Source organism: Neovison vison, chromosome 6, assembly GCF_020171115.1.
Source record: "Neovison vison isolate M4711 chromosome 6, ASM_NN_V1, whole genome shotgun sequence".
Classification (NCBI taxonomy): Eukaryota; Metazoa; Chordata; class Mammalia; order Carnivora; family Mustelidae; genus Neogale; species Neogale vison.
The window spans coordinates 45,548,944-45,562,213 of NC_058096.1; the positions used below are offsets into that span (position 1 = coordinate 45,548,944).

General features: G+C 35.4%; 1 protein-coding gene across 3 annotated transcripts in view; it reads left to right on the top strand.

The window, feature by feature from the left end:
* Positions 1–13,270, top strand: part of EPHA6 (EPH receptor A6) — an 871,253-nt gene that overhangs the window by 632,672 nt on the left and 225,311 nt on the right. For all 3 annotated transcript variants that reach the window (XM_044251185.1, XM_044251182.1, XM_044251184.1), the window contains one exon: positions 1,664–1,789. In XM_044251185.1, the coding sequence (XP_044107120.1) occupies positions 1,664–1,789 (126 nt within the window). The remainder of the gene's footprint in view (positions 1–1,663; positions 1,790–13,270) is intronic.

The window sequence follows — 13,270 nt, forward strand, 5'->3', positions numbered from 1 at the left end:
TTATCTGTTTCCCAACTAGCAGTTTAGCTTAAACTAAACCAGGTGGGCCCAGCAAGAAGCCGTGAAAATAACCATAAGCAGCCAAAGAGATAAAAGAAAGATAACAAACAAATGTTTAAGAAGACATGGATAAGTTAAATAAGTAACGAGATAGTCAAAACTGGAGCTAAGTGGTTTTTTCCCCTATACTGCATATACTATGTTTACCAAAAAAAAGTGATATTAATGCCATAAATCCAATTAGACACCACTAGTCATCTAGTAGTAGCCCCTGGATTTTTCAATCTGAAAACCACAATTCCTATTAAGTTATAAAAATATCTGTTCTCTTTTCTTCCAATTTAAACTTTGAGAAGTCAAGAAAAACACAGTACTTCAGAATCATTGTCAGGTCTAAATATACCTAGAATGCTTTATTGGCATTATTTTGGAAAGTACTAATCTCCTCATGGTTGCCTATGTGGTAGCAGGAGACAGTAGGCAAAAAGTAATGAAAGAAGGCAACAAGCATAGAATTCACGAAGGAAATTCTGCTAATAGTGGGCATTTTATCACCTCCTCTAAACTCACTTTATTACTTTTTCTTTGTTTGTTTTTGAGGTTTTCTTGCAAGGGCATGTTTCTAAGGAAACCTAGCCAACACTTAACTAAGGGTATTATATGGTTTTCAAAATCAAAAGCAACAAAACTACTATCATCCATCCACTATGCCACAAATTTGTGTTGATATTTTAATCCCTACTAATTCAAATTTATTAAAGGTTTGCTGTGTGATTATTGCCTATAAAACCATACTTCAGGCATTTGGAAAGATATGTGTAAGAGATGATCTGTCCTTCAGAAACTAGCAATCTAACCTGGAAAACTGAAACCAATCAGCAAAACCAAGGCGTATCCACAAGCAGTCTGACTTCTTTAGATATTGGAAGAAATTGTGAATGAATATATCATCACATATTTAAGATTTCCAGACATCCCTAGTCATCATCCTAACTTTCAGTGGACTGTGAGCACTCCATACCTTTCAAAGAGAGTAGGAGCTACACTGCCAGTGACCAGATTTGGACTTTAGATCCCCACCCTTAACTCCAGGATAGGCAGGGGTGGAGGGGTGAATTCTTTCCAGGATCATGTAACTTATGGAAGCAAGCCCAGGAACAGGAGGGGCTCCATTGTCATTGTCCATTGCTGTGCCATAGGGTCTGTTCATTGCCTGAGAGTTTCTGGACTGAGGAACGAGTTTGGAAAACCCAGTGCTTAGTGCTAGTACAAAAGGTCCAGGAGGGACACTAACAGGTTTGCTTGTTTGGGGGGGAAAGTCTTTTCTTTCCCCCCCATGTCCAGAGCTAGATCAGGTATGCAATGTATGAGTTGTTATTGAATAAATGAGCTGATTAAATATTTTACAGAGAAATAATAAATATGTTTTCTGGAATCTATCATCTCACTTCTCTGTTATATTACCAGGTTGTTTTACATTAACAGGTAAATAAATTTTTTATTTTAAGTACTCAAGACTTAATGGGGGGTGAGGAGAAGAGAAGTGAATTTAAATAATTAACAAGAATGACTACTTTAGTATGTCAATCCTTGTTTTAAACATACACAATATGTGTAATCGCTAAACTATTTTAAACTAAATCAATCTTTTATTTTGTTGCAGTGCGTTTCCCAGGAATTAAAACTTACATAGATCCAGATACATATGAAGACCCATCCCTAGCAGTTCATGAATTTGCAAAGGAGATTGATCCCTCAAGAATTCGCATTGAGAGAGTCATTGGGGCAGGTAAACACAAAGTCTGTATTTTTGAAGATAAGATTCCTTGATGGTTTTGTGGCTGGTTTATCAACATAATATTTTAAATCTTGGTAGTTTTAATCATTGAAAACTTTAAAGAACTGAAAAGTAAAATTATCTTATATATGTTATTTTTTTAAGTATTATAAACATGTAAATTCATTTTCTAAGCAATGAGAGAATTCACAAAATTTTTTTTTTAATTCCTGTAGTCTTCTTTCAATATGGAGATAACTTACAATGAAACCAGAGTGATGCAGAAACTTATTTTGAGATGCAACTTCAGGAGTTTTTCATAAGTTACTATGGATTTACTCAGGTCCCAACGTCTATAGACATATACTATAATTAGTATTTATATTGAGGACCTTGAGGCTCTGCAAGATCCAGAAGTGTTCTGAAAATCATTGGGGATAAAATTAGCTTCAATATAATGTTTTATGTCATTTCAATGCTAATTAGTGATTTTCCCTATGTAGAATGTTCAAATAGAACACTGTTTTATACAGCTGTTCTGGATAAACACAAATTTGTTGTGAATTGGCTCCCAGAAGTTCATGCTGTACATTACTTAGGATAGAGACTAAGCTATTGTAACAGAGACCCCAGAATATTTAGTCCTCTTTCAAATCTTTGACCTAAGATGTATAGTCCATGTTATCAGAGGAGCTATTATCCAGGAAGTCTTGAAAGGACAAAGTTCTTTGACTCTTTGCTCTGGTTTCCTTTAGTCTATCATCCTCCTCTGAATGGCCAAAGCCAGCCTCTTAGAAGGAGAAGGAAAGGGTTCAGTCATTTTTTGGGGGGGGAGGGGGGAGGCTTTGTCTTTAAGGTAATAACATGGAAATTGCAAACATGCCTTCACATCTCAATTGTCCAAATGCAATTACCTGGGCACAAAGAGAGAGAGTTTTGAAATATAATCTCTGACTGGGCAGCCATACATGCAGCAAAGAAGTAAAGAGAGAAGTGTAAGTAGAGAAGGGAGACTGGATCCTGAAGAGGGGAATTGGTCTCCCCTAGATACTGGTTATCTGTGGAATCCTTTGGAGACAGCAGAACATACCAAAGTAAGGCCATTCCAACTAGGTATCATGTCTTCACAAAGCCCAAAGAAAGTGGGTGACTATCCTTTGTCTCTTTCTAAAGGCTTTCTTCACCAGAGGGCCAGTTGCACAGTCTGCAGGGACCAATGCAAAATGAAAACGTCAAGCCTCTTGTTAAAAAGTTACTAAGACTGTTTTTCAGAGTCTTGAAGTGGCGGGGGGGTGGGAGGTTGGGGTACCAGGTGGTGGGTATTATAGAGGGCACGGCTTGCATGGAGCACTGGGTGTGGTGAAAAAATAATGAATACTGTTTTTCTGAAAATAAATAAATTGGAAAAAAAAAAGTTACTAAGAATTTCAAGACAGTGACATCAGAGCTTTAAGCAAATGACAGGGTCCATCTAAACTCAAGACTCTGTATGACTGTTTGTGTTAAATGGAATCTGTCCCCTGAATACACAGAAATCTAGCCCTGCACAAGAATTCCAGAGACACTTGGAGAGAGCCCTTCCTTATATCACTTTATTCCCTATGCACAGTGAATCATCTCATCTCCTGCAAGGCCAGATCTTCCTTTGAAAGCTGACACAAGGGGCCTATACACTTAATCCTAATGCTCACTTCTGAAGAGGCTATCTTATCAGAAAGATGAAGAACCTGGAATGAAACCAGATTCTCTATTATCTTCTGTTGAACATAAAACACATCAATGGGCATTAAAGGTATAATTGAAAGAGTAATTGCATTATATTCATTTAGTTTGGGGATTCATTTACTTAAAACAGCAGAGAAATAGAGGAGAGAGGAAGCCAAATAATCCCACTGCACCCTGCACTTGGCCTTCATCTTCTGGTCCTCAAGAAAAAGTGGTATGTCCTTTTGTACTTCAGTGTTCTCTCCTCATGTAGATTCAGTAGAAGCATTTTCCATTATAGCCCTTTGTGCACAAATTAAATGTCAGTGTCTGAAATCATAGTGTTGAGAAATAAATTCAAATATCTAAGTGTTAACAAATAAATTATTTTCATTTTTAGTTTTTAGATTTCCTTCAACCAACATGTACATTTTGCCCTAAAAAAGTAAACATATTGCCAAAGCAAACAGTAACTGTTAAAGAGACTCTTTTACTATCATATTCCCCCTATCTTGTCTAACCTCTAACATGTTCTATTGGGATACCTCTCATTTGGCAAAGACAGAATATCTAAACCATATAATCAATCCTATACATCAATGTCTCCTTTTTATATTTATTCACCTTTGATTATTTCAACTTTCAAGCAATATGCTGTCCATTTTCAGAAAAATCATAAAAATGCTTTATGAGACAAAGTTTTAGCATAACATTTCTCTTTGCATTCCTGGCTAGTAGAACTTTGTTAATCAACCCCTTTATGTCATATTCCTCAAACTCTATTTGTATGTGGAAAAAACTAGTGAATGTGTGAACATTTCTCGTAGCAGCAGAGTGAAAAAAGCACTGTTTGGTCAAACTAAAGAAAAATTAATAGAATTATGTTAACATCTATGACATAATTATGTAACTGGTTACTTGCCCAGTATTTTACTGTAATACTTTCCTTAGGTGGTCTCATATCCTTTAGTTTTTCCCCACCTATTTAATTGTTTCTTCTCAGACTCCTACTTTCTCATCATCTGTGTGCATTAGGTATTCCCCTTGGAAATGTAAATTAAATTACTTAAGTAGCAGTGTAGACACGGGACAGAGGTGTGTTGGAGCGGGTGAGATGGGAGAGGCAAGATACCAGGTCTTAGCAATTGTCAGGAGAAAGATATTTAGGCCTCATTAAAGCACTGCACATAGAGAGTAGCCATAGAGAGGATACCTTTGTGTAATTCACAGAGGATATCTTTGTGTAATAGGAAGTCACAGTTCATTACTGAGGAAAAATCAGTAAAACCTATGTGGCTTTTGATGAAAAAAAATTTTTAAATGCTGTTCTGGGCTCTGTCCAGAGTAGTGAAATGTTCCAACTCTATGCAAAGAAGAGCCTACAGAGTCAGACTGTGGGTAGGCAACAGCTAGAGTTGGTAGGCCTCTGACTTCTGGGGTTCCTTTAGTGGCATTAGTTGTGGATGAAATAGAAAAAAAAGATGAGGGTTGGTAAAGCCTGTGCTCCCTACAGGCTCATGCTCTTAATTCAGATTAGGTCTAGATAAGTGTGAGTGTTCCAATTTGAATAGTTCCCAAAGTTGACTTGAATTTGGAAGTTAAGTTGAAACTGAGCTTTAGAGTCAAACAAAATCAAGTTCAGTAGTGTTTCTGCGATTTAACAGCTGCATGATTTGGGCCAAATTCTGGGCTTCAATTTCCTCATCTGTAGAATGGGCATACACTGCCTAACTTCTGGGGTTGTTGCCAGACTTAATTGAGATATACATGTATAACACCTGGCATTCAGCACAAGGGATGCAACAAATAATCTTGACCTGTCTCCTTTAGTATGTTTTATCATTGAAGCCTTAATATAAATTGATACCTCCTTTGTAAAAATTGAATTTTAACCCTTGGTAACAATAATGCTTACCCTAACTACTTCCCTTTGGAGATTCTTTAATTCTGATGACAGTGATGATGATGATGATGATGATGATGATGATTAACACTTATTCAACACCTACTCAAGGCCTGGTCCTGGGCTAAGTGCTTTATATATATTTCCTTGTAAAACTGTCAAAATAATTCCATGAAGTAGGAAGTATTATTCTCATTTATAAATATAGAATGAGGTGAAGAAAGAGTAAGTGACTTGCTCAACATTATAAGACTACATAGTAGAAGGAAGACCTGGAGTTTAAACCCAACCTTGATGGACCCCCAAAATTATTTCTGAGACCAAAGAAATAATGCTTCAAGTAAGTAAAGAAGCAGATCATTAAACGTTTTTACGGTGGGGGTGGAGAGACACTGTTTTGGGCAAGGCTGTTACATGCTGCCAGCCAATGGGTCCTATTCGAATTATTTTCCTTGCGTTTTGCTCTAAAGAACAAATGTCCTTCTAATGACAATATTGTCAAATGCCTTTTATTGCTTGTATTTACATTTCTAAAATTTGCCTTCACCTTCTTAAATAAAGGTATGTCTTCCTAGAATATTAAAAGCCCTAATTTAACTCATTAGTTATTCAGAATATTAGATTATTAGATTATTCAGAATAAGTAAAACATCTTTGAGCAACTGACTTATCAATGTAATTCAAATGAACTGTTTCAGAGAAAAATTAGCAAATCTCATGTTGGTGCAATAAATAGCAATAAATAGCATCTGTTTGTTTGTTTGTTTGTTTGTTTTTTAAAGAATGCTTTCCAGGCTTCTAATTGGGAGACATAGTATAATCATTAAATTATATATAATCATTAAATATTTCTTAAATTAGTTGTTAAAAAATTAGTTGTTTAAAAAAAAAAAAAACCAAAATAGCTACATCAAAGTTTTAAGAAAGAAAAAAAAAATGGGAAATGTTTTAATCTGTAACGTTTTTTAACATGTTCACTGAGAAATTTTTGTTAGATGGCTAATATCTACTTATAAAAGGCATGGTGCTAATTTTTTTTTCATAGTAAGTCACTATGCTTACAAAAACATGTAATCAACCTGCCTTCTACAACCTTTGTCCTGGGATTCTCAACTTTATAACTACCCAAATATTATGTGACAAATCCTTAGAAAACTTATTCAATATCTAGGCTGAATACACATACACACACACACACACACACACACACACACACACATACACATACATACATATCTATATACATACTTAAAATTCCCTATGTTTCACTGTAAATTTTACTTTTTTTTTTTAAATGAGTTTTCTAGGGCACTTGTGTGTGTGTGTGTGTGTGTGTGTGTGTATCACTATCCTATTTAATACTGGCAGCTTATCTTTGTTCATCAATACAGGCCTGAATTTCCATGAAAATGCACATTTCCATTTAAATGAAGTGAGCAGCTCTGTTGTGTAGGAGACTATCAAGATCATCTATCTTCTTTGACTTTTTGCATCATAAAATGAAATACGGTGGCCAGAGAACTGTAAAACAGAAATTCCCAGGCTAAAAGAACCAAGCCAGATTAGGACAGAATCATTATTTTACACGTATCTTGAGTAATAATGAGAAAACTGGTAAACTGAATTTTAATCATGGGCTGGAAAAGGTCATCAAATGGCTCTCCCTTTTTCAGGGCAGTACTGAACATAAACCATTATAAGAAAAACTTGCCTTGCTGAATATCTGTAATTTTGAAACATTATTCCATTGAAAAAATCATTCTTGTGTCTCTAAGCCCATAGGGCACCCTCTTATATTTGACCTTCCCTCTTTCCCTAGTCTCAGGGGAAATGCATAGTATCTCCCCGTCATTCATATTCTGTTTCTTTATCTGTACAGAACTCATTATTGCCTCTACTATCAGCCTTCTCTTTTCTTGGCTTAGTGTCACCATTTTTCTCTTTCTAGAATAGTTCAGGAAGTTTTAACTGTTGGTTTCTCAGCAATCATCTGCAGGTAAAAGAAAGTCAAAAGGACAACAAAAAGTATATAAAAAGTGAATGACAAACCAGTGATTTATTCAGCCTAATACTTGGTTCTGTTATTGCCATTTCCTTTGCTAATGTGCAAGGCAGAGTGCTTACTTTCCCGGCCCCTTCTAATTCTCGGCTGCCATCCTCCAACTAGCCTTTCTAGAATCTATTCTTTTTTTTAGTTAGCTTAAAGGAACTCTCTCTACCCCTGTATGATTTTTGTTCCTCTTCTGCAACTATATTGTATTTTTCACAACGTTACAAGAGGAGTGTAGAGAGTGTTCCAAATGCGGTTTCACAATTCACTTTTTATAAGAAGAAGCTTGAGTTTATGGCCTTTTTTTTTTTTTTTTCTGTATTTGATGAGATGATCTTCTCAAATGAAAGTGTTGTTCTTGTCCATCCATTGAAAAGATTTATGGTAGAGGTCAGATTAATTTTCTTTTCCATTCTTAGAAACCCCTTTGCCCAACCAATTAGACTGAAAATAAGATTAACAGTAGATTCTGGCAAGACTTTTGTGCCTTTTACTTAAGAATTTCATAGCATTCTAAATCAAATGATGTAATGAAAGATGGGCTTTATCCATTCTCCCTGGACATTATAATATGAATAAAAGAAACAGACAAGAGCCAGACAGACCCAGGCTTGAATCAATTTTACTATTAATTCACTCCATAACCTTCGGCAATTTAGTAATTTCTCAGAAATTTGGTCTGTTCACCTATAAAATGGATTAATAATAATAATAATAATAGCTATCTTGTAGGATTAATGTAAAACTTAAAGGTGACAAATACTGAGGCTCTGTCATACAGTAGACAGTAAAAGGGCAGAAACATGACTACTGGGTTAAAAATAGTTTCTGTATTCAGTTGAAATGGCTAAGAGTAATGGCGCTCTATACTCTTAAAATACTTTTGATATAAACATCTGCCCATACAGAACTCTATTGCCAAACCCATAGTAACTCCATTTTTGTTTTTCTTTTAATTAAACTCAAAACTTAATTTCCCCCTGTATCTCGTGAAGTTATATTATATGTGTGTTTATGTGTTTATTTTTCTTTAAGCTTAATAATCATATGATGAAATGACTTCAACAAAAGAAAATTTATTTCAATATCTTAATGTAAAACTATTGTAAACTAGTCTTATCAATTTATTCCTGCAACATCTAAAAAATTAATAGGTTGATTTATTAAAGATAGGAATATATATCAATTTCATAGACTTTAATTAATTTTATTTACTTGTATTTCAACACTCCATATTTTATTTGGGGAGCCATTTAATGTACATTTGCTATCTTGCACATGCATTTCCTACTCGTGCAAGATGCCTCATGTTAGTAGTAATTTGGGAAATGGTTGTAAATAAATAAATGAGTAATTAAGTGAATGACTAGAAGAATATAGAATAATTTCTAAGTAACTCCTTTAAATGACTATGTCTATCCGGTAATCAGCAAAAATGCTAATATGGAGGGTAAGTTAAAGCACAACACAATAAATATGATATAAAATCAAACACATAATATATATAAAGTAAAAGTAAGGAGGAAGAACAAACTTATAGAGAACAATTGTAAATTATAGTAGTTGCAACACTTTATGTTAAGAATTGACTTGACAAACCAAACTCTTAGAACTTATTATAGGCCTTTGCATTTGCATAATGAAAAATAGAATCTTAAGGAAAAGATTACATTGTAATTTTACTTTCTATTGTTTGTGTAACAGATGAGATAATTTTGAAGAATTTTTTTATTACTTACAAAGAACTTAGTAATTTTCCACTTTGACAAATATTGATAAAATATTTGGCAAAATGAAGAAAACTTGACATCTTCTTTTCAAAAAAGTACTCCAAAGAGATAGAGGAACTTTGGGTGCATCTTTTATAGAAAGAAAAAAAAAATGATACATTCTTTTAACGCAAAGGGCCACAAGAAAACCTATACATCGTCAACAATTTTTGTTCCTTATATTTCATTAGTTATTTCTCACTACATAACAAATCACCCTAAAGCCTAAAACAATAACATTTATTCTCTTAAAGTTCCTATGGGTCAGGAATTCAGACACAGCTTATTTCCTATAGGACAACTCACAAGGTTGCTGTGAAGGTGGCAGCTAGGGTTATTGTCTCATCTGAAGGTCTCATGTGATGTTCAGATGGGCAAAAGTATACTTGCAAGCTTATTTATATGACTGCTTCCAGGATACAGTTCCTGGAGGGTTGTTGCACCAAAGGCCTTCATTCCTCACTGCCTGTTGGTTAGAGAACAGCTATGTGGGCCTCTCCAACAGGCTAGCTAATTTCCTTACAGCCAGTAAGACAGTCTGCTGGCAAGATAGCATACTACATTGGTGAATAATGAGATGTGAATTAAGATCATAAATCTTATTATATGACTTGCTTATTTCATACTGTAGTTCATTTAGCATGAGATAATTAGTTCATTGTTCGCATAGTGATATTTATATTCTCAGTCTATGTGTTTAACTAATGACTTCTGTCTTTGTAGCCTGTCCAAGTTATCTTTTGCTATGTGGCAATTCTTCACAAAACTAAATGGTTCAAATAATAGTCATTTCATTTACTCATAATCTCTGCGACAGCATTTTAGTATCGGGTCTGCTAGAGATGGGGATTGTCTTCTGGTCTCACCTGGTGTCACTCCTATGAATGATAGTTCAACTGGACAGAGTCGTTATTAGATGGTTGGTCTAGGGGGATCTGGTTCCATATGGCTTCTCCCTCACGGACAGGCTAGGTGTGACAGTCTCAAGGCAAGTGTCCTAAGCAGATAAGAAAAAGAGTTGTAAAGTCCCTTTAGGCCTTGACCCTGAACTTCTACAACATTATGCTAATTCTTAATACTGGTCAAAGCAAGTCACAAGACCTGACGAGATAACAAGGTGGAAAAATAGATTCTATCTCTTGATGAGAGGAACGGGGAAGTCACATCACGAAGGACATGCATACTAAGTCAGGAAGAATTTATAGTCATGTTTTACAAACTACTATAGAGATGATTACTTGAAAAAAAATGAATCATCATTTGTGAAGCCTGGGATGGATAACAGGTTATGAATTTATTTCCTATTTTCTCTCTATGACATTTGCATTCCTAATGAATGATATCCGTGTTTTCCTTATTTAGTGACTACTAGGTAATAATACAACTTAGGTTAGGTACTATGAGATTTACAGAAATGAATAGCAAAGGAGCTCTGGCCCAAGAAGGACATGAAGGAGGGGTGAATGGGTGGCTCAACTGGCTAAGCATCTGACTCTTAATTTCAGCTCAAGTCATGATCTCAGGGTCATGAGATTGGGCCCCATTAGGTTCCATGCTAGGTGTAGAACCTGCTGAAGATTTTTTTCTCTCACTCTCCCTCTTCCCCTCCCCAAACCATTCTCTCTCTCAGTCTAAAAAAAAAAAAAAGACATGAAAGAAAGTATATTACATCAGGTAGACTAGAGATATAGAAAGGAAGTAGAAAGAAGAAGCATCATAAGTGAACAAAACATATGCATAAGTCACTTTTGAAATTCAAAGAACCTAGAGATCACTGCAGACTTAGCAATTAGATTTCATTAGGAAGATGGCATTTCAAAGATAAGAAATGCCAAGATGAGGGAACCACAGCGTAGACAGGGAAAGAACAAAGTGGTAGAAGAGGAGGTATGGAGATTATAAAGAGGAATTTTGGAAACTTTCAAGAGATTTTAGAGTTAGATGTCACTGACTCTTTACTATATCTAATTTCTCTTAATAGCCTAGGCTTTTCCTTTTTCTTGACATATATATAACTCTAGACCTGCTTCTTGGCTTTTAATTACAATGACCTTTTTGATTTAGTGGCTTTTTAGTTTTAATGACCTATAAAGTTTAAAATGATTATAGAAAAGAGGAATTTTTACTTTTATTAGGCAAATAATAAAAACAAAATGCCTTTGCTTCATACTGCCTTGAGAAGCAGATGAAATAAAGTTGATTTTAACTGACCATCGAACCTTTATCAAAACATGACCAGTGAAAGTGTTTACTGCCCCACCAGACAGCACACTCCCTTGAGAACAGTTCTAACAAATCAAGAATCTCTGTAAGTAAAAAATGTGTTTCCTTGTAACACTGTGTATCATCTTAGAGCACTACCCCCTGGTATGATTTCTGCAAAACTGAATTTATTCAAAGTAACTCCACTCCTTCTCCTCTACTCCATGACCTTCAGGTGTTTGAAGATAATGTGTGAACCTCATAAATCTTTCTTTTCCAGTTTCAGTTTGTCTAAACCTTTCAACCATTTCCATCTGACGTGATTTCCAGATACTTCATCATTCAGAAAGCCTTCTCTGGGAAACTAGAGTTTTTCTCTAAGTCTTTTTAGAATTGAACCCAATACTCAATATTTTTTTTTAATGAATGCAGAAAACACAGGGCTAGTACCTTTCCTGCTGTGCCTCAATTAATGCAGCCTGAGTTTGCATTTTGCTTTTTGAACAGCTGCCATACACTATTGGCATAGGAAGTGCTTACTGCCAACTTGACCCCAATGGTCTTTCTCCGATGAGCTGCTCTTATGCCAGACTTGTTTTTATATGTGTCCAACTGATTTTAGGATGGTGAGTGTAAGGCTATTTTTTATTTATACCTATACTACATATCTATATAAATTATATATATTCTCTGTCCATCCAAACTGACATATATTTTCCTCATATTCCCATTTAATAAATATTCCTATCAAACCTTATCATGTTTGTATAGGTGGATTTTCCTAAACTCTCCAGGTCTTTTTTCATTTCAGTGAGGTCAGCCTGCATAATTAGGGTCCTGTCCCGTATCATCTGAATTTGTTCTGCTTTGCAGGTTAGCTATGTGTCTTTCTCATGACTGAGCTCAGAACTCCCTTTGTGGCAAGTTTTTTAATACACTCTCCAATTTTCTTCTTTGTTAGGATAACTGTGTTTGCATTATTGGAATTCTGTATTTTATGGATACCTATCCCTCCCTTTTTATAGAATCTCTGATTCTGGAATACAACCCAATCCATGTACAGTTTTTTTAAACTGTACCCTGAAGTTTAATGAAGTGTAATCATAATATCTACAGTTCTGGCTAGGGCTTTTTTCTTATTCATTTAGGTTTCTTAAAATGAAAATAGTCAGTTTGGGGGCACATGGGTAGTGCATAAGGCTAAGCATCCAACTCGTGATTTCTGCTCACGTCATGAGATCAGGATTATGAGATTGAACCCCACTCAGGCTCTATGCTCAGTGAGAAGTGTGTTTGAGTTTGTCTCTCTTCCTCTCCCCCTCCCTCTTCTCACTCTCTCTCTCACTGAAATAAAAAATAAATCTTTTGTAAAAAGTTTACAAGAAAATGGTCAGTTTTCCCAAGTTTCCAGCCCTTACATTTCATATATCTTTATTCAGAAGTAGGTCCAAATCACAATTCATTGACCTTTTGAAAGATGGAAACAGCAACAAGGCTGGTATTTATGATCTGTGTAGTCTCTCCTGTACTGCTCTCCTGGTGAAGTCAATATACTCACAGGATGAGAACGTGTGCTATGTAAGGACTGTTTAGAGCTGGCAGCAGTGGGCTTTTTGTGTTGGCCATCACAGTTCCTTGTTAAAGGGACACGTTTGGTACTCTGTCCCTGCCAGAATCTTTCCTGTGGTTCCCCCTCTTGCTTCATCTGATCAGGAAATGTAGTCTCTCTTTGATATTAATAGTAGGCGAGAGTTTACTAACTGTTGACATGATTGAAGCAAGCTTTACATGTATTTATCATCTCTCTAAGTCCTCACACTGCTGAGAATCATGAGTCACATATGTCCATTTTACAGACAAGGAGG